Source organism: Trachinotus anak, unplaced genomic scaffold (assembly GCF_046630095.1).
Source record: "Trachinotus anak isolate AG129_WGS33_773 ecotype Australia unplaced genomic scaffold, CSIRO_AGI_Tana_v1 ptg000011l, whole genome shotgun sequence".
Classification (NCBI taxonomy): Eukaryota; Metazoa; Chordata; class Actinopteri; order Carangiformes; family Carangidae; genus Trachinotus; species Trachinotus anak.
In genome coordinates this window covers 13,828,063-13,849,874 of record NW_027273862.1, presented here as the reverse complement: position 1 = coordinate 13,849,874, position 21,812 = coordinate 13,828,063, and the positions used below count along the sequence as shown (strand labels likewise).

General features: G+C 39.6%; 1 protein-coding gene and 1 long non-coding RNA gene across 11 annotated transcripts in view; one reads left to right on the top strand and one right to left on the bottom strand.

Annotated features, from left to right (window-relative positions):
• LOC139627467 (uncharacterized) overlaps positions 1 to 19,927 on the top strand; it is a 335,432-nt gene extending 315,505 nt beyond the window's left edge. Inside the window, exon 3 of the long non-coding RNA XR_011692575.1 lies at positions 18,461 to 19,927. This is a non-coding gene — a long non-coding RNA (uncharacterized lncRNA). The remainder of the gene's footprint in view (positions 1 to 18,460) is intronic.
• On the bottom strand, positions 1,474 to 18,951 carry ppfibp2a (PPFIA binding protein 2a). 10 transcript variants are annotated; one of them, XM_071488229.1, is made up of 23 exons: positions 18,742 to 18,951; positions 15,341 to 15,427; positions 14,196 to 14,309; positions 12,313 to 12,444; positions 10,107 to 10,403; positions 9,743 to 9,835; positions 8,643 to 8,754; positions 8,410 to 8,442; positions 7,745 to 7,806; positions 6,987 to 7,065; positions 6,701 to 6,825; positions 6,531 to 6,598; positions 6,383 to 6,443; positions 6,058 to 6,196; positions 5,080 to 5,221; positions 4,430 to 4,558; positions 3,997 to 4,147; positions 3,762 to 3,873; positions 3,370 to 3,458; positions 3,100 to 3,222; positions 2,575 to 2,700; positions 2,270 to 2,458; positions 1,474 to 2,169 (listed from the first exon to the last, which is right to left on the bottom strand). In XM_071488229.1, the coding sequence occupies exons 1-23, from the start codon at positions 18,946 to 18,948 to the stop codon at positions 1,951 to 1,953; spliced, it is 2,889 nt and encodes a 962-aa protein (XP_071344330.1). In that variant the 5' UTR covers positions 18,949 to 18,951; the 3' UTR covers positions 1,474 to 1,950. The 10 variants fall into 10 exon arrangements, with proteins under 10 accessions (XP_071344330.1, XP_071344332.1, XP_071344334.1 ...); XM_071488231.1 differs by lacking the exon at positions 18,742 to 18,951 and adding an exon at positions 17,541 to 18,049; XM_071488233.1 differs by lacking the exon at positions 18,742 to 18,951 and adding an exon at positions 17,774 to 18,049.
• Positions 19,928 to 21,812: the final 1,885 nt, after the last annotated feature.

Genomic DNA, 21,812 nt, shown 5'->3' with positions numbered 1-21,812 from the left:
ACTAATGATATGCAGAGGTACAAGATTCCCTAATTATTGTGTTTGGTATAATTGAGGCCGTGCGCTTCTGCAGGAGGGTTCAGAGGGGAGCTGACTGCTGCCCTGTCTGCCACACTCTCAGACACGCCTGCAGAATCCTAGTAGATTCACTAGGACACAGTGAAATTTATTTAGACTTTGTTTCATTACAGTGTTCAGTCTGTGTAAAATGGAATATACCATCTACCGTTAGCATTTCTGTCTCAGTTAGCAAATACAGAAACCGCATAACAATTACAATACATGGCACTAGACATTGGTTAAAAGCATGCAAATCTAACCCTATTAAATGCATCCATATGGCTTGTTTAGCCTTTAAGCTACAGTATCTTAAGAGATGCCATATCACGACCGCTTTACCCTGCTAAAGGTTTCCTCTCAGGGCTCTCCCTTTGCTCCAATCAGATAAGTTAGCCAGAGGGTAAAGAGTGCAATGCAATCCAGAGATCCCTTATTGAATTTCACCTGCTCATGAAGAAAATTATTTGTCTTTAAGACCAAGAACGCAATACATCACAACATCGCCCTTAATTACTGTATGTTCCTGAAACTACATCTTGTCTTTTACTTAGCATTTTAATTGCATAGACATAGCTTTGTAGTATGGCTTACTTTGTGGTATGGTTTAAGGAGATTTGTTTTTCTGATATCCTCGGATATAATTGAAAACAGTTGAGACTGTCTCGCATCCTTTTGCTTATACAGTATCATCAAATCACAAAACATTTTTCTGGGGTCAGCAACATTAACTGGACAATGACTTCTATAACTGGCTGACTATATAAGCAGGCAAAAGTGCTAAAGCCAAATTATGTTTAGAGAGGTTTGCATTCTTTTTTTTTTTTGTTACTATACACAAACTAGTGGAACCAAATCAAATTTAGATCAAAGCTGTTAATATTCATCAGCAGGAGGACAACTGATTGTTTGAGGCATTAATCTTGATTAACTCACCACTTGTATATCCTGGGTTGGTACAATAATTGGGTGCAAAGTGTTCTTGTTTTTTTCATTTTTGACCAGGAGTGGGCAGTCTTGGATTAACTACCCATTTAACACCCTAATATCCATCCTCAGGAAGTGATGTCATCCTAAAATATTCCAAATCTTTCAACCACACAAAATTGTCTCCCTTGCTTTAATGATATACTGCATTAATACTGAACTCCTAAACATAAAAACATCTGTTAATTTTCATACATTTTATCTCAGTACTTTATAGTACTATATATATAATTTAGCTAAAATTTAAATATGATCACACTGCTTTTAATTTTTACCATTTCTTCTTCTAAAAAAATCGAACAAAGCTAACTGTTTACCTGATGTATATTATATTACTGCATGAAACATGGAAATGTTTGGGCAGGAGAAGCTAAAGGTGAACCAAAACCCTTATTTGGGGCTGCAGGAAAGTATCATTTGTGTACCATGAAGAATCAAAATGATTTAATTTTCAGATGAATGAGAAACATCAATACTTACAGTATCTGGTGTCAATTACTATAATGTGAAATGAATCCACATATATGTAACAGGAAAGGGTCATCAATATCCAAACTAAATCTACAGACGTTTAGATACAAAATGGTCAGTAAAATTAGTAGATTTAAAGCAAAAGTATGAGCTTTGGAATCTGACTGTATAAGGAATGCAGAGAGCAGCTTTCATAAAATATTCCACACAATGCCATTCATCACCATTTTAGGTGAACATTGTATAAGCTACATCAGGTGAAAAATACATTAACAACAATAACATCACCTGCTAAACACAGACTCTTTGCAGCCCATCCAGCAAATCACCGCATCGATGCATCTTGGTTGCACTTCTGCGTTAGAATTTCCACTGATTGAGAAAAGTCCCTTCGTCAGGGAGAGGAGAGTGTGGTGTGTCTGTGGTACTTTTTTATTATTTAGGGCCATTAGCCTCAGCTTTTATCCCAAGCTGCTCCAGCCTCTCAGCCTGTCTGACCAAGCTGGGGCTGAGGCCTCTGAGTGCTGCAGAGGGCAATCGGGAAACCCCATTCACAGTCAGCACTCCACTGTCTATTGGGCAGATATAGTCCGCAGATTCATCAGGTTTTCTCTTTCTCAGGTGACTGAATTGGGTGAAGCCCAGCTTCTTTGGCTGAAAACATGAAAAAGGAGTCCAAGGCATTAATAAATCATTTTAATGTTGTATGCTGTAAAAACCACAGAACATTTTGATTTTCAGACTGTGTTCTTACCTTCACTTTAGCAGTGGTAGTGAGGGGAACGTGGCCTGTGGCATTGCCATACTCGCGCTTCTCCTGCGTGGCCTGAAGCCCCACTAGGGCAGAGAAGGCCATGGCGAGGTGGCGCCGGAGCAATGTCTTCTGGGGAGGAATATTTAACAGCAGGGCTAAAGTCTCAGAGCTGAATCGTGGCTCCAGGATCTATGGAAGAGCATGTTGACAATGACAAATCTAGGTCTCCAGGCATGTAATATAAGCATGTAATTCCACTGTGCACTGATGAAGTTGTGCAAAAGCTAAAAATGTACAGTACTTACAATCAGCCCACCATGAACGCCGCTGCCCCGTAGATTAGGAGCGTACTCAGCTAGATCTACTGCTCTTAGCCACTCCATCACACGGTGGTTAGACCACTGCACCACCTCTGAGGGACTGGGCTGTTTCTGCAGAAAGTTAAAAAATAATAATATTGTTTGGCATTACACCCATTTCCATCTCACTCATAACCGACTGACCCTTCTTCTAAAATATTTAAACAGCACTACGACCTAAGATGCAGTTGTATGAAAAGAAAAATGCTCTGCTCTTGGTAGCATTCAATGTCTGTCTGTCACCATCTTGTGGGAAACTGATGTCATTACATCTGCTCGCCATCTAAAAGCAGTACCTCAGTAAAACTCTTAAAAATGTTCTTGTGTATTAATGTCTGTAATATGTGACATTTTCTCAGCTTTGAGTGTCAGCATACACACAAAATGTAACATAAAATAAACCTACATACAATACACCCATGCACAATCCACAATTTCAAATTCCACCTACTCCTTTCCATCCTGGCTTACCTCTTCCCCTGGCCTACGCCGAAGACAGTGGGGGTTGAACTTGTTGGCATGAAGGACATGAATGGCGCATTTAATACTGAGATGATGAAGCTGGCTGGTGACCTTTAGAGTCAAGAGGTCATTCTGGATGACAAGCAGAAGAAGATCAGTGAACTTACGAATTCATAATATTGTTTTATGCTTTAAATCCCATTTGGAATTCAAATAATTGTATGTGCAGGCCTCCATCTTACTAGAAAATGTAACGGCACATGCTGGATTAAGTCTTACCACTGTGAGGTACTGTATCATTCGACCATCCACTCGGGCCTCATGGAATTGATCTTTATACTGAGGCAAACCAATATCATCCAACCAGCCTAAGTGGGTGAAAATCAGACATGAATTAACTTCACTAACTACACATTTTAATGCTGATACAAGCTCCATGAGCAGTTAGGTCTCAAAACACAACCCCTGTAACAGGTCAGTTGAGATACAGTTCCTGGTTTTGAATGATGACTATATTTGCATTTTTTTTCAAAATACATTTCCATCTCACACATTACATTTCTTTGTCTGGTTTGCGGCATGAGAAGTCCATTTCTCTTTTTTGAGATCGGATTCAAATGAGAAGATACAGCATCAGAAGTTTAAAATATCCCATGTAGAAAGAGTCTTACGGGTGACCCAGATGTGGTCCAGCTCTGATGATTTCTCTATAACTTTAGTGGTGAAAGCCCTCAGAGCCAGCTGCAGCTTCTTTCTGTGCAAAGGATTCTTCATACCCATCTCCTATAGGATATGAATATATCAATAAATTTGATTTATAATATGCATCATTACTGAGTCCTAAATGTATTATATTTTTGTTGTTTAGTGTAAAGTGACATCAAACATCCTGTTTTATTCTCTGACCTTCTCAAAATCCTGAGGAGTAGCAGACAGCAGTGTCTGTCCATTTTCAACCCACTGTCTGGAGAGACTGACGTACTGGCCCAGTCCATAGTCCTCTAGCCAGCCACACACCTGCTCCTTGGTCCACTGGCTGAATGGAATATTCATATCACTGACAGGGAAAACGAGAAAAACTGGTTAATTAATTTAAAATGATTATATTTTATAATATTCACTGTAAAATACATAAAGCATATAATACATTTAACACAAATTGTTATGCTAAAATAAGCCTCTTCTCATTTTGGCCATTAAGGAAATGGTGGAAATGATGATGAGGTTAGAGAACTAAACCAGATTATTTTAAAGCAGGGTGACCTCGCTGATCCAAAACATTTATAATAGAGTACTGAAGAGTACTGTAGGCTTCTGCTGCTGTAGGTCAGATCATTACCGTGCAGGGTCATATGACTCAGGGGTCCTGGTTAGTCTGGGTCCTGCTGTAGCACGCAGTCCCCCTCTTCTAAACTGACCACCATCTGGATCTGCTGCCTGGAGGCCCCCAGACTGAGTTCTTCGAAGTCTGTGGATAAACTCTGTGTGGTTACTTTCATTCTCAGAGTGCATTAAGTAAAGGTGCTACTTATTGTCTATTTTTTAATTTTTTTTTTTAATTTATAAGATTACAAAAAAAATAAAGATGATAATGGAAAATATTTCTATTACTGTAACCCAAATAATAATTCATTACTGAGCTCAATTATTCAGTTTTATTACACTCAGTGTGTTTTTCCACTTGGTAAATGTAGTGGCAGTATTGTATTACCAGAGGAATACTTTATAAAGATACAGTGTATTATTATTTACATAAACATAATACATACATTTAACCATCAAGTAATATGCCACACAAAGCCATGTCATATATATTATTTATACACAATTTACTGTATGTTGTATATATGATATATGATTTAGATATCTATGTTATAAAATACTGACACTCAAAATTATTATCTATTGGCTGGCGTTTTCTTCTTGCCTTGGTACTGATAATCTGTGCTGACATAATGTTGAGGTATTAATCTATTTTACAACACTCACTTTCCCCAGAGTCTCTTGAAGCTCCTGTTATTCTTCATGTATTCTGGTGAGCCCACAGCTCGTTGGCCAGGCTGTGTATTTGTCCCAGAATGAACAGGGGAATTATCGCTTGAAGTGCTGTCATCAACTTTCTCCAACTTTCCTTTAGGAGGTTACAAAAAAACATAGCGCAATATTACTGAGTACAAATTTGATTTAAATCATTTGAGTGTACTGTGCATTCGATTAGTTAAGAATGGCAGTTAATTCATAATAATTTGACCGGACAAAAGCCCCGCTGTAATCTTGCCAAATATGCATTTCAGTGATGATGCCTTTGAAAAGATCGAAATTTGTAGTTTTCTGTAGTTGTGAATTGTCGGAAACACAATCTTGATGACTGAGTAAAAAGCAGCCAAAAATAACCAGCACATTAGGAGCTAAGCATAATACATGTGTGGCGGTCTGCCTTTTCACAATGCTCTATTCAGGAGAGGGAGCGCAGGTCACAGACCATTGAGTTCTGCAAATAAGTAATCAGTTAATGTCCCATGAAAAAGTATGGGTTTTAGCTAAAATTTACAGGGTGTGATCTTTATGATATAGGCTGCAGTCAGACTCTACTCTGCAGCAGGACTTGGCAGAGAGAAATCAGGGTGGGGCTCAAGTTAAAACTGGTCAGTAAAGCTGAGGAAGGGTGGAGTTGGGTTGAATGTGGTCAATCAGAGCAAGAGAGAGGGTGTGTTTGGTGAGAAAGTTTATCCCATGATCCATCAGCCTTGTCAGGAGACTCTGCAATTAGTTGTGATCAAAGGTGTAATGGTCGTTTGGTCAAAGAAGAGTGGTTTGTTTCAAACATGAATCCTGTCATTACCCATGGGAATGACTGCTGTCACAACTTCTCCACAGAAAAAGGTATGATCCTATAGCAAGGATTATTACTGTGCAGTAATCAGTCATGTTATAAATTACAGCCTGAGTTAATATGTCTGGATTTACTTTGGCTGGAGTCTCCATCTTCGCTCCCATCTGGAGACCTTTGGTTCTGGATTTCACTGCTGCTGCCTCCGATCCCATTTTGCTCTGACAGAGAGGAATTCACAGGCAGCGTCTGACTTCTGGTGTCATCCAAACCACTCTGGATAAACCACACAGATATAATAATACAAAAGACAATCAGACTCAGCAAATTAACTGTAATTATAGACAGTATAGAGGTTGTACAAATAAGTACAGTGAATTATGTCACACAACCATCATATGAGACATCGTACAGTAACTTGCATGTAGAAAAAAAAGCATGTTAGATTTGTATGATAATCACCTTTTGTGAAGGTACGTTTGTTAGGTCATTCATGCTACTTGATAGAGTTTGTGCTTCTGTTCTGAGAAAATAAAAACACAATCATCTGAATAAAATCCAACTAATAGACATTACAGTCATCCATTAATGAATAAATATTCTTCACTACCTGGAATCACTGTCCTTCTGGAGGGATAAAAGTGATGTTTGTTGGGAGGAAGAGCTGTTTGTGGAAACCTGTGATGGGTAAAAATGAAAGTTAAAGGAACTAAAATGATATTCAAAATCATGTTCATGCAAACAGCAAATTTAAACATGAGGAAAATTTGTTCGACCCACTAGAGATTTTACATCCTCAGATTTTGCACTGGCAGTGTCAGTATTCTTCATGAGCCCCTGCTCTTCTTCCTCACTGCTGCTTGAAGGAGTCCTTCCATTCGGCAATGAATGAACAGCAGGTGGTGCTGCAGTAACAAAGAGAAGTGTTTTTTATCTCTGAGCTCAAGCAGTGGCACACACTTCTGTTAAGGGAGGAAGTGTGATGGCTTTCATTAAGCTCAAATGTTGTTGCTAAGATAATACAAATATTTCAAGGGAATCACAAAGGAGTGAAAAAGCTGATTACCTTGCCTTGTAGTGTGAGTGACCTCTCTGAATTGCCTGCACTGATTCAGGAGCAGAGTGAGCTCTTCAATACGCCGGTCCTACAGAAAACAGAGAAGGGGAGGTTCAAGGTCAACAAAACCCAATTAAGATGTTTATCTAAGGTTAGGAAACACATATGGGCTATCTGCCTAGCCCTGTTGTTGGCCACACAAACATCCCTCTTTCACCATATGGCCTTTACATCAATGTAGTGGATAGGGAGGGGATTGACACGGGCCTGGCTGGAAATCTTAGTTGTGGTCACCAGCTGCACGGAGTGTGTGTTTTTTGAAGTGGTGCCCATGCCTGGTTTTGCCATGGTTCTCTTAATGCAGCTCACTCCAAAATTAGGCTTGGCAGATCCAGGCCTACTTAAGTGTGGCTTTGCCTGACATGGCTCGCCTTGGGGTGTGTGTACGTGTGCGTCTTCACTAGTGTGCCACATGTAGGGCTGTGTCTGTAAGTCTTTAAAGTACAAGATTCTCTGGGAGGGAGAATACAAAAGCCCCTCTGTACTATAAATGGTTATAGGATGGCGCCTCTAAGAAATGACAACATCTAAAAACAGTTACCTTCTGACCTTGCAAACAGCAGTCATGATAACACTTGTACATACATGCCAGTAAGACACTTAATATTGTAGCAAACAACACACATGGTGCTCTATACTGTTCAATCACATACAGCTGTGCTTACCAGAAAGAGAAAGAATAGGTTTCCAGATTCCTGGTAACTTACCTTTTCATCATTGGCAGCAACCAATGATTTCATACCAGTCTTAAGCCTCTGCAGTTCCTGATCTAGAAAGAGAAACCTCATACTGATTATTAATAGACAGCTCCTTGTGTCATTGAATTATCATTTTGTATAGACATATTTAACTGCATATGGTTATTCAGAAAGAAAAGAAAGACAAAAATACACGCTAACATGAAAAACGCATTCCTCATTAGAGGTCCATCCAACCATGTATTTTTAGATTCACCAAAGCTTTTTTTTAATACACCAGTCATAGCTTTATGCATGTCAGCTTTTACATATTTGGGCCAATGGTCCATAGACACTTCTGAAGTAACATTTGCAGACGAACAGGCAGTGACGGTGATTATGCTCAGCAAATACCCCAGAGAAGAGTTTATCTGTGACTGACAAAATTAAGAATAAACAAGAGATTATGCTCTCAGGAATCCATAAAGACAACGAAAAAGCCAAAGGGAGGAGAGATAGTGCATCAAGTATGTTTAGAAACCAGGTGGTGTTTGTCAAATCTGCCCCTAAGCGCAGCAGGAACCAAAAGATAATAGAATAAAGAGACGTGTGGAGAAAGGAAATAAATGAAAAATTACAAATAGACATGGCCTATGGGTTCAAAATAATTTTCATGAAATAGTGCTCAGGCTTACATTTGGCATTTAGCCTCTTCCTGTACATCTCCTCTGAGAGAGAGAGAGACAGAGACCCATGATGAGACAGTTTATTAAGGGCCAAGACAGAGTTTTCCCACAGCTGTTACTACAAGTTAATGAATGCAAATAGGAGTCATTAACTGTGTCACCTATGAGGCTGGGTAACACTGACAGTGAGAGGTTGCTGTTGGCAGGTTGGTCGAGGCCTTGAAGCTGGGTGCTTTGCTTACCTCTCTCTGAGCTCTCGGTGGATAGAGAGGGTCTGGCCAGCAGCTGTGTGTGCAAACTCTCTATCTCGGCGTTCTTACTGAGCAAAAGCTGCTGAAGGCTGCTGATCTCTGCCTGTGGGTGCCACACATGAGGAATCTTAGCAGACAGGACATGCAGTTCTGTACGAAGGTAGCATATGTGCAAACAAGCACATGCACAGCTAAAAGCACTTTCTTATTCACAAAAAATAGACATGTATATGCATCTTAATTTCAAGTGCCAGCACATGTCCTCATTTGAAACACAATCTGGGTAAGATCCATCACATATACCTACATATAAAACACCCACAACAAAGCACACTAATCCTCCCCTGAATTTTAGAGACACAAAATGTTAGGCCACTTTATAGACTTTATAGTTTGTTTTGAAGTTACAGAGTATAAGGAAAAAACAGATGGTAATAAAGTTAAGTTCAGGCTGATCTTTTTACCAGTGTTCTGTTTGTGTAGAAGAAAGTGGAAGAAAAATACACTTCTTGTCTTAAGTACCACATCATAACCCTATTTTACTTCATCAGAATGTTAGTCCCCACTGGTTTGTTTAAAAAGGTAGAGTAAGATACATAATCACACACATGACAGACTATATAGCTCGTTTTCTGCCATTAAGACTCTACTGCCTTGAATTGAAGAATATCTGTCTAACCATCTGCTACCAAACTGACAATAACAAAGAAGATATTTCTGCGAAATAATAATAATGTCCAAAAAATAAAGGAATATATCCTACAATAGGGCAAGTTATTCAAAAAAGTCTAAGAAGTTAATGCCATGGGATCATGCCAAAGTATACAAGGAGGACATTAAAAAGGGACTAAGCCATTATTAACTTTATTTTTACAGTACTTTAAAATAGAAGGTAAAATAGCTCTCAGACTTCTTAAGAAAACATAGGTGTCCATGAATAAGAGCGTGTGCAAAAGAAAATGACTCACTCAACTGGCTGGAACATCGCATTGGACAGCATTTAGGAAAGTTGAGTGGACAGTTAGCAGTGGAATTTGGGCACTGGTGTATTTCAAAGTCTGGAGACCCTGAAAATCTGAATTTTCTTTTACCTTTGTTGCTTTGAGTTTCTTCTCATACTGTAACTTCTCATCCTCCAGGTGCTCCACTTTGTCCTTCAGAATTCTGAGCTCCTTAAGTAAGCCCTGAAACCGAACATGTGAGAAATATGTGCCGCTTAATTTCAGCTGCAAGGCTCAAAGAAACTATGTCACTCCAATAGCAGGAATAAATAATCAAGTGGTGTTAGTAAGCCTGCACATTGTAGCATACGATATCAAATTACATGAAATGTACCTACAGGTATTAGCTGTGTCACACACTGATGCATAACAGATTTACCAAGCTGCACACAACAACGTAAGACAACCCATGCTGTACACAACATTAGACATCACGGAGGCAAGCTGTGCCTACACTTTCTCCTCTACAGTGGTACTGCTGCTCTGCATCTGAGCTACCCTCTTCCAGGCTGTGTGTGTTGCCATCAGTCGCATCTGGAGCCTCTTCTAGTTTGTGCATCACCCCTGAGGTTCTGTCACAGGACGGCCCAGGGTTTGAGCCCTTGCCCTCAGTGGGCTCAGTGTGGCACACCACGCAGGGGTTGCTGTCAGCCGGGATCTCCAAGGCCTTTTTCTCCTGGATCTTGCTATTGATCTCCTTCTGAAACCTACACATCTGCTCTTGAAGCTCGCTAATGAAATTCACTACAGTCTGACAGATGCAGCGGGGGAGAGAAAATTGAGAGAAATATTTAGAAAGAGAAGAGGAAACCCTGTAGAGATTAATAGATATTACCTTTCAATCCAGTTTTTTCCTCTACTTTATATCTAGGTAATCTGATATTCTACATTCTGAGAAAGTGTAGATTTGGTCTTGAGCCACAATATATAAATATGGTAGTGAACTTGTATTAGAAATACAGATCCTTGGTTGGTTCCATATACAGACACACAGGGCCAGCTACACCCATTTAGTCTAAAAGCACACACTGTTTTTATTCATGAACCTGAATTACCATAACACGCATATCCAGTTTATCAAATGGGTAGTTTGCATTGAGAAACAGCAAAAGAGGTGAATAGGTTTGCCGTCTTTTAGAGGCGATCATGTTCCTTCAGAAAAAGTGTAAACAGCAGCCAAGTTATGCTCGGACTGTGGACAGAGGAAGTCTCACTTGGGGTCTGGTACAGCGGATATGACAGATGATACGAAGTGCCTCCATGGCTAAATTTAACTATGAGCTTACTGGCTCCACAGCAAGGAGGCTTGCACATGTGCACGTGTGTGTGTGTGTGTGTGTGTGTGTGTGTGTGTGTGTTTGTGTTTGTGTGTGTGTGTGTGTGTGTGTGTGTGTGTGTGTGTGTGTGTGCGCGCGCGTGTGTGCGCGCGCGTGCACACACGCGCGTGTGTGCAAACATGCATAAGTGTGGACATGTTTGTGTAGTAAAGGAAACACGTGGGAGGCTAGTAAAGTGTTGAAAGCAGATTTTTTCTATTCTCCCTAAATCCAAGCAGCTTACGTAGTGAAAGTTGGGTTTGTAAACATAATGAAAGCAGAACTGAGAGGTGCTGAAACACTACCATCTACTAAAACACAACTATGCTACTTCTTCCTGAGAAAAATTAGTACTTACAAAAATTAGAAATACAAATCAAATCCCTATAAACACTCAGACATATTCAAATGAATGTCCCTTTTTTCATTTGCTGTATAAATATCAAATGCTTTAAGAAATATGGCTTCAGTTAGGAAGAGGGTCGTTTTTTTTCAGAGTGGTCTACTCAACTGTTACCCACCACCAAGAACAAAATTCTCTGGGCTGAAGCCTACACACACTCATATTTGGCCCACCATCCATCATGCCAACTCCGCTATGCCTGAACTCTCTTAACCTGTGAACACAAAGGCTCTTTGACCAGTAGTGTTTTGATAGGAACTACATACATTGCTGTATCCTGTCTAGTAATAATGCAGCTTTCCCTGCTTTCCCTTTCTCCAATTCATATGGTCACTAAATGCCCAGGATGTCTGCTGGTAACCCAACACATTGGTCTTAAGGAAATACATGATTCAGTTTAAACTGACAAAAAATTTAAACCCCTTGGAGACTTTTTTTTTTCCTGTAGACTTTGGCCAGGAACAACAGAGCCAGGATTTTGGTGAATGTTCCCCTACATCCATCCAGAAAGTGTTTATGGTCTTCCATAAAATCAGCAGCTGACTTCAAGGTTAGATCCATCAGAACACAAGGCAGATTTTTGTGTGTACCCTCGTCATTCCTGGCAGAGTTAAGTTCAAATTTCCAAGGACTGAAGCAAAACAGAAGTGTTCCTGAGGATTTTAGCCAAACTAAGTCCTCCTTGCAGGCAGTCCTCGGTGAAACAAACTGTATGGTAATTTGGCTATGAGCCTGTCACATATAAATATATCTGCTAAACAAGAATATGAAGTTTAATTGCAAAACTATACTGAGAGTGAAATCAGTGATAACTCAACACAAGTAAATCGAGTCTGACTGACACATATTCAAATAAGTTCTGACAAACCAAACAACAGACTGTAAATAAAGACTTTACTAACACAAGGACTTGTCACATTCAGCTCTGTGCAAAGCCCTACCTCTGCTTTGTGCTGCCTTTCAGCCCCATGGCCCTGTTTTCCCTCCATGTCTGTCAGCTTTAGTTTCAGGTAGGACACCTCCCCCATAAGACTCAGCTTCTGGTTCTCCAGTGACGTCCTATGCAGGAGCTCCTGTCATCAACAACATACAGCAAGAGCATGAAGCAACACAAACAGACATACAGGTTAACACAAACATATATAAATGTATTATCCTTTCAGTAATACACAGCACTCAGTACTTACTGAACAAAGGCAACATTAAGTGTGAGGCACAGCAAGCCACCAGTTCTGTAATGACAGTCCCCTCAGACAAACCCACTGGTTTAAAACGCTGTTTGAGTGGCTAAATATACACAACCCATGACCACTATTTATAATGCCTATTTCACAGCTCACTCAAAGTACACAGCAGAGGGGAGGCGAGACAGAGAGTGAGAGAGGGGGTTACCAAAACCATGCAAAACATTCATAGAAAGAACATTAAAATAACTGTGACAGGTGCATTTTCCTGTCAGTGTGTGAACCTTTGCCAATCAAACCTGGTGCTGAGGGAAACTATGGATCTGCTATACAGTTCTGTGACTATCTCTCTTCTATGGTTGTCAGCCTTGAGAGTTAAGCCAGGCTATGCTAGCAGATGTATTACTAATTTGGTTGATGTCAAGCAGGTGTTAAATCACTTAAAGTCTAGAAATGAGCATATGAAGTAGGCAAACAGTACATATGGATATATCCATTTAAAGCTTTGGCTTCGGAAAATATCTGGGCTTCTTCTAGTGTGCACACTGGAAAATATTAGAGCTTTGTCACCAGGAAGAGATTTACGGCTCAGGTCCAAAGCCTCATAATGACCATGTCTCCAAGAAACCAGCCCTGCCTGTCCTCTGATACGCTGCACACGTCCAGCATTGCACATGACACTGAGCATTAAGTTCACAACTCATCAGATAGTTAAAAGACATATTCCTGACTCTTATGAACTCTGTCAGAAAAGGCTGAAACATTCTACTGTGAAGGGAAATGTATTCAATGTAATACCTGGTTCATCTTATTCCAGTGTCTGCCTGTGGTAAAGGAAGTATAAGTGAATTTCCCTCATGGAATCAATGGTTTCAAGTGTCTTGCAGTTTCAGTAGATGAAAGTTTGATACATCCATTCCATTCAGCGTCCTTCGTACAGTTCAGCAAAGTCTCCGTAGTAGATTTGAAGTCAACAGCTAACAACTGAAAGTTGTAGACATACACTTCTAACTTCTCTTTAAGGAGCACCACCCCTATTCTTTCTCCCTCCCATCTCTCCACCTTTTTCAGTTGTTCCTCCCTTCCTCATTTGTCCCTTTCTCCTTCCCTCTGTTGTCCTCTCTCTCTCTCTCTCTCTCTCTCTCTATCTCTCTCCCTCTCCCTGTGAATGCGTGTGTGTAAGAGCATGCATGGACTTAGTCCTGGTGGTTACAGGTTGGGGGTGTGGTTAATTGTGCTATGATTACCTGCCCAGACAGACCAGTCTGGCCTGGCATAAACCAGAGATACACTCTAAGACACTGTCATGGAATGAGTCTGAGCATCCTAAATATTTTGGTTGTCAAGGTTATGTGCAGCCAGATTCACTGGAATCTGTGCAAGGAATTTCTTCCCTGGAAGCAGAACTCATCCCGAGTTACATACTACAGCTTATGAGAAATGATTGGATTTGCAGAAGAGTCACATTTAAAAGATAGATGGACAGGCTGGGGCCCTGTCACATTTCATTAACTGGAAGAAAAATATTGATATAAAAGCCTGGCAAAAGTCAGAGTTTCCTGACATTGGTCCAGTAGTACGTCAAGCACGACAAAGTCCAATATAAGATTCAAGTCAGCAATGTCAGGAAAGCAATGTACCTGCTGTAGCATCTCCTCTGTGGAATTGAGTTTGTGCTGATGCTCCACCAGAGAAGTCTCTAGATCACTGATCTTCACCCCCTGAGCTTCCACCTGGTCTGTCAGCACACTCACCTGTGTGTATTTGTGGGTGGGAACAGAACAACGGTAGAGATAAGAATCTTAACCAAACTGGACAATAAAACTGTTCAATCATCATTTAGTTCCACATTTTATCAGATAACTACAGCATAGGTCTAGCAAAATTCTCAAGACCTCAGATTTTCTCAGAGTTTCTCGCAGAACCCATTCGTTAATATCAGCTATTTTCATTTATTCACTGTAACTCGTTTATGTTGAAATTTCTATGTCTGTGCCAGATCAAACAGTGCAAACATTTCCTCTGAGAAGAAATGAATGTTCCTTTGTGCTTCATTAGGTGCTTGCAACACTTCAGTGGCTCCAGCAATGTCAGCACTATGCAGGTTAAATGTAAATCTGTAGAAAAACTATTAAGGCCACATAATGACTAATCACATGCTAAAACGGCAGGTCCAAGCAGCCAACTGGAACAGATTTTCTTAAGGAATGTTTTATCTGAGGCCTGAAGAAACAAACAGAGCACCTGTTCTCACCCACACCTACATGCTACAGCGCATGGTGGTGCTAGCCTCAACCTGTCTGAGATAAGCACTTGTTCAGCAGTCCTGAGAGCTGCACACACCTACACACCACAAACACATCAGACAAAACAAGACGCTCTAGTGTTGTAACAGCACCCTACCCACTTGATAACTATTGCTTCACACATGCACTGGAAACACGCAATTACGCAACTTTTATAAGACAATACTCTGGTCTACCTTTGCCCTTTCACCTTCCCTTCCTTGTCTCTTTCCTCTAACACTGTAATGTGATACAGGCACTGTTTGGAATCAGCTCCCACTGGCAGAATGGTGTCAAATGTCCTCTTTTATTTGAGTAGACTCATATCCAATGGAACTGATTCACCTTCCTAAATGGATGTCCAGGCATGCTTTGGGCTAAATGTTTTACCACTACAATAACCTTTTAAAAGGTCATATGAATCGTACAAAAAGAGACAGAGATAATATTGATTCACTCCAACAAAAGAAAAGCATATCCAGAGGAATTACTAATCTCACCTGCAGAATTAGTGACTCTTTGTCTCCCTCCAGACGTGATAACCGCTCCTGGTAGGACTCACTGTTGCCGTTTGAATGGAGGTTTACCTTCAGAATAAAGGTCAGCTATTAAGTTCAGTAAGTCCAGTGTTAATGCAAAACAGTTGCCCAGTGGGTCGAGCTTGGTTTCCTTCAGTGTGATTGCAGCCTCAGACTCAGTCAGTATACACACAAACACACACAAGAAACTTACCTTTCAGGCTCAAACTTCATTTTCTGTCTCTAAGAGGTTTATAGGTCCTAATCCAGCATTAAAAGTTGTACTGCATTTTATACCGGCTGATTAGTGGGAAAAAAAACAAAGTCTGAACTCAGGGCTGCCTGTGCAGTCAAGGATATTTCAGAGCCATCAGTGTGCAAGGGAAGTAAAGTGCAACCAAATGAGCTCAAATTTCTTAGAAATCCAGGCTTTCAACCACAATCATGGAAACATTATGTAGCCCAGCGTCCGTCATCCTGAGGCAGCCAGCTCATGTGGTTAGCAATAATTTTAAAATACCATTAAGCGTCCTTGCATCAGACTTTAAAAACATATAATCCATGTATTTTAACATTATAATATTTGATTGCATAATTTTGGTGTTATTAAAGATATTTTTTTTTACTTTTAGTGATCAGTAGTATTTTTCTCCTACACAAGTCCCTCCTCCAATCCACTTGGTATTTTGTTTAGTTCAGGTCTTGGCTTAGTTGAAGTGTTCACTTAGTTCTTGCAAGCTGTTTTTTTTTTAGCCGCTCCAAACCTAGACCCATTAACCTCACATTATTGCAGATGTATATCCAAACTGTCATTTATTTACAAAATGTTGCAGAACAAATTTGCCAAGTACTTCATGACTTCATCTATGATAATGTGACTAATCTCCTGTGAGGTTTAGGTCTGATGAGCAGCGCTGATATTGATCTCCAAGAGTCACACTAACAAAACATAACAAAAAATTTAAATAAAACTCCATACACTGTAATTCAACTAAAAACAACATTCACAGAAGAAAAAAAACCTTAAAGTTTACAATTGTTGTTGATTCAATTTAACAAACTTCTTGAAGTTGTAGTTTGAGGTGTTGTTAATCTGAGAAAATGACAAGGAAGAAACTACAGCACTTCTGTATTGCATTGTATAAACATACAGGTGTTTCTAATTTTATTAATGTATTTTTATAATTGTATATCTGCAATTCTTGACAATAACTTGTATATATGTGTTCAAAAGTGCTTTATACATAAATAGCTACTGTATTACGGTACTCTCTTAGTATTTGAAGATTTAAGCAGTATACTGTATATTGCCAAACAATATAATGAGGATTTGTCTGGTATAAAGAAAATTTTATTTTTCCACACATAGATTATCAACTGATAATTAACATGTCATGTATACACATTTTAATCACTGTTATAACTATGGCTGACATGTATGTGCATAAAAAAGCTTCCTCTGTGGATCAGAGTCAGTAAGAATGAAAACCTAATGGAGGCAGTCAGGCCTAATGGCTACTTAATGGCAGCAAGATGGTATTTGCTGTCCAAAAGACTCCCTATAGGTTCAAGTGGCAGGAAATGATCTCAGCTGACATATGTATCCATTTATCATACTCCTCAAACACCTTAACCTTATGACCAGTTTGGCAGACTTGTTGTGCATTCAAGAATTCAGCCCCGTGTCACCATCAGTCAACAATCAGAATAGAAATGATAAACTCTGATTCCTATATTGATGAAAACTTTTTTAGCTTTTAAAATATATTATTTTAGTTTTAATGCAGCGTTAACTACAAGATCACTAACTAGTTGCTTTGTTCAGTCAAACTGGAAAATCAAGACCTTGATAGGATCTTAATTTGTGACATCTACCCTAAAACAAGAAGGGCGACATCTCTGTAATAGCTAAAATGCACATGTTAATTGGTTGCTTATTTTCTTATATTACCTTGTAACAGTCCACAAGGGGCTTGTATATCAGAGTGCATGTGTTGCATATTCTGCAGCACACCTCCTCAACTCACAAACAAATCACATCTTCCACCCAGTATGGCAGCTGTAATTATGCTGTAAAAGCAACACCACTGCAGGAGCAAAATAAACAAACAAGATATTTTTGTCCAATTGTGGCAAAGTATGAAAGTATGAAGAGCAGACATGCAAGTGGAGAGTGTCTTACCTTTCTGAGCCAGGCAAAATGTTTGTAGAAATCAATATCATACTCCATTTTGCAGGCCCATTGTGCTGTATGTCTGGCACTTAATGATAATACTAATAGAATTTAGCTCGTGCAGTAAAGCACCAAGGAGGATGAAGAGAAACCAGAATCCACAACAAGACAAAACAGAGACTCTTAACTGTGCTGTACTCTCTAGCTCCCTGAATCCAACTCTTCTGCTTTTACAGACCCACCATATTGCAGTTGTAGAGCGTACAGAGAGGACTTGGTCCGTGTGGTTTGGAGTCTGGGCCGCCTGAGACTTTTAGAGCTGAGCTGAATAACTCAAACTATGCCAGTTGGCTGTACTCCCTTTCTTTCTTCTCTTCACTTTTTTTCTACCTCTTTCTAACTCCCCCCTTTTCTCCTGCTTCCTTTCTCAAACACGCTTAAAATGCTTCAGTATCTATCACATCGCTGCATTTTTTCTGCACCTCATGATCGTTCATCTTTTTCCGTCCTCCCTTTCTTTCTCCTGTACCTTTCTCTGTCTATCTCTAGCCTGCTCTCTTGCTCTGTCTGAAGTACCTCTCAGTCAAGTTGAGTTTGCGGGGCTTCCTAAAGGGGCACAGGGGAGAGGAAACTTTCTGCAGCACATGCTTCTCAGATGTGGTGCCGAGCAAGAAGTCAGTAAAGACGACGCAGAATGGGAGGAGGAAGCAGTGGAGGAGACTGAGGAGGAATGTGAGTGTAAAGTTGACAATATAAACTTTAAGTAGAAGTTGAGTAGAAGAAGGTAAACGCTGGTGGTGGGTAACGTGGTCAAAAAAAGCAAGCAACTGTTTCAGAAAACAGAGGGCAGGAGTAGTGTAAGGGTATAAGAATGAAGGAAATCAGGGAGAGTAAGACAGTAAAAAAGCAACTGCTTGTCCTTTAAACAGGAGCTCTGGATCTCATTACCGGTGCATAGATCCAGCTTCCAGCTCTCTCCTTCATAGCAGACTGGAAAAAGCCCTCCAGATGTTGATGACCAGGATCAAAGACCACCAAATCACGCAAGTAATAAAACCCATGGACTCTGTAGTTGTAGACTGTAGTAGACTATAGTGGAAACTAATTGAACTTTTTCTCATGTATTGGATTTTGGATATTTCCAGCATTAAATAATGCTGTTATGGTCTGAGTGTCGAGGACCTTTAGAAGTGAGTGAGGCAGTACTCACCTTGTCTCTCTCCAGCCATTTTAGTATAACATTTGCTGTATCAGTAGAGACTTGTCTTCTGAGAAAGTCCTGTTCTTCCTCACTCCCCTTGCCCTCCAGTGCTACCCTGAGGGCCTCAGTCAGCTGAAGAGTCTTGAGGGCAGGATCCATGGGTGGGGGAAGGGTCTGCTGTTTTGTACACTCTGAGGACTGGCCATCTAATTGCATAAGAGCACTAAATAGCCCTTCACCAATTTTGCCTAGAGGAAAGAACAACAGGTAATCAAAAGTACTGCACAACAGGGAAGTAACTGAGATGATTTGATTGTTTTAGCATCTTAACTTCTTGGGCATCATAACTGAGAATACAGCTGATCAAGAGGTGACTGGCAGGCAGGAGTATACTGAGAACAGTTCCTGAAATGACCTCTTGAGGGCACTATTTTGCTCCAGTGTGGCTTGCTGGATGTAAATAGCATCAAATGTCCCAGTGCTGTGCACTGTGGTTTCTAAAATCCACAAATTAGAGGTTCAGCTTGTAGGTTACTGTAATCATCATGTCTAAGTTACAGAAAGTTCTTTTCTTATATGCTGTCTTGAGGCAAATCAAAGGAACAGTAATTCAGTCAGGTCATATTGTGGACATGTGGACAGATGTGCACTATATAATGTAAAACATATGTATTTTTATGAGCAGCGTGTGATTATTTGCTGTTATCTGTGATATAGTTTCTCAGTAAAGTGTGCTAATGGTTGGACTTTCACCTCTATTAATAGAACTTTCCCTTCTGACCCCGTGCAAAAATACTGCTGTGGTTGTGACAAACAGCACTGGCTAAAATGTGTCACCTCTGCTAGAAAATACAGAAGGGAAGATACTGGAAGGTAACTTGGAGTTTATGTATTCAGTGTGCTGTGAGAGATGTAAGCTTAATGAGAAGCAAAAATAGTACAAAAATGCACAAATGAGTGAGTGCCTGAGTTCAAATCTAATCAAAAGCTTACAATAAAACATCTCCAGCTGAAACAAAGTGGTATCTCATCCTCAACAAGTGGTCTTTATAAACTTCTTCTAGCTATTGTTCATAGCTTCTCTGGTTTAAGTACTCCTGAGAATGTTCTTTCCTCTATATACATACATATATATATATATATCCAGTTAAACCAAATGTTCCCGCATGTGGGTAATGCCGGTTTTATGGAGGTCTGCAATTACAAAGTGGGCCTGCAATTACCAACTGGGCAGTCTATTGAAATTGTGATAATGAAACAGAAACTCTTACCAGCAATAATGTTGTCCATTTGCTCCAAGGCAGCCTCCAACATGTGGCTGGCATTTGACGCCATGGCAACACAATGTCTTATACAGGAGCAGTAGTAGGTCCTCATTCACTGCAATGAAGAAGACAGAGTGTTAAATGGTGGAATGAGAGGGAGAGATGTTCGACAGAAAGACAGACTGTTGCAGACTACTCCCCTTCCTTGTCACACTTCCACAGCAAAGCTACAACAGCTGCCCTGACATCTGAGTGACTTGCAAGTAAATAACCTCCTGAATGTGGCTTTTGGGTTTAAACTCTCCTCTCATTTTGCGGCCAGAGCCTTACCCATTGTCAGTGCTGTGATCCATAGCACTGAGACCAAAGCTCATATTTAGAATTGTTTGTTTGTTTCCTTAAGTTGTCATTGTTTGTATATATTTTTCCTCTGCTAGCTATACATTTGTGAATTAAATTTGACAGGTCGGTGTGAAAATCGTATTATTTTTTATTTTCTATAATAAAACCACATAGGTTACATTAGCACATTGCAGCACAGTAACCAGATTCATTGAGGCTGATGACAAAGAATATACTTCATAATAATAAGCAATGCACAATGCTGTCGGAAAAAGCAGCAGCTGACTGAGTAGTTGCACCCTCAAGAGCAAGGGAACAGCAAACTAAAAGAAAAAAGAAAAAGAAAAATCAGTGAAAGTGCAAAATGTCAAATAAAATAAGGAAAATTTTATACATGACTATATTGAATCAAAATGAAAGAAAACTACAGCTTATTAATTTGTTTTATTTAATTTTTGTTAACACCTAAATCAATTATTAGCTCTTGTATCTGTTCATCCATTCTATTTGTGGGTAACTGCACAATTACCACTAAGAGTAGCCTATGATTTACAGAAGTTTCTTGGTTTAACTGGATTTATTACCTTACCTTTCATATTTTGTTTTACTTTGCAAACTGCACTCTGTTCTATGGCCAACAGGGTGCATCAGTCGTCAAGAAAAAAAAAAAGACATATCTGCATACAGAGTTTAAGTAAGATCACTACTAAAAAAAAAAACAAAACAAAAGAAAAAACATAACTTTGCTCCTGGAACTATTAGAAATATGGTTTGGGAATTGTATTGTAGGTTTCCAGCATGTATATAAATGTTAGCTAGTTTAACATCTGCATATTTCAAATGGGGACTTCTGCTGAAATCCTGCAAAAAACATTAATTTTCCTCTTTCTCAGGATATTGAATGTAAGTTTTATCCTAATGTGAGATCTTTGTTGGCAATGTGCCAGAATAAGATAGAGAACACCTGCTATAAATGATATACTGTAACATTATATCTTTCAAACGTAGTATGTACATGTAGCATTTTGTAGATATTTATTGTCTATTGATCTCTCCACCTACCATATCAATCTCTTTTGACGAAGCACCAGGTGAAAGTACATGAAACTGCTGTTTTATTTTTTATTCACACTGCAGTGAAACTTTGTTTTTGAATTCCCAGAGCATGTACAGATGGTAGATGCAAGAAGGTCAGAGCCCTGCCTTATAGTTTGTAAAGCTGAACAAATCCTTGTTAGTACCTTCAACCAAATCCAAAGAGAGGACAATAATAAAGAGAGAATAAAAACTAGAAAAATAGGTTTTTAAAATCGCATACACAGGAAACATATTAGCACCCTACCATCTGAATAATTAGACAAATGTTCTGTGTGAGCCTGTTCTAGATATAAAAACTTCAAAATGAATTAGTTTTAAAGAAGCTTCACAACCTTGCCAAATAATTAAAAGCTTTGTATTCTATTGATGGAGGAT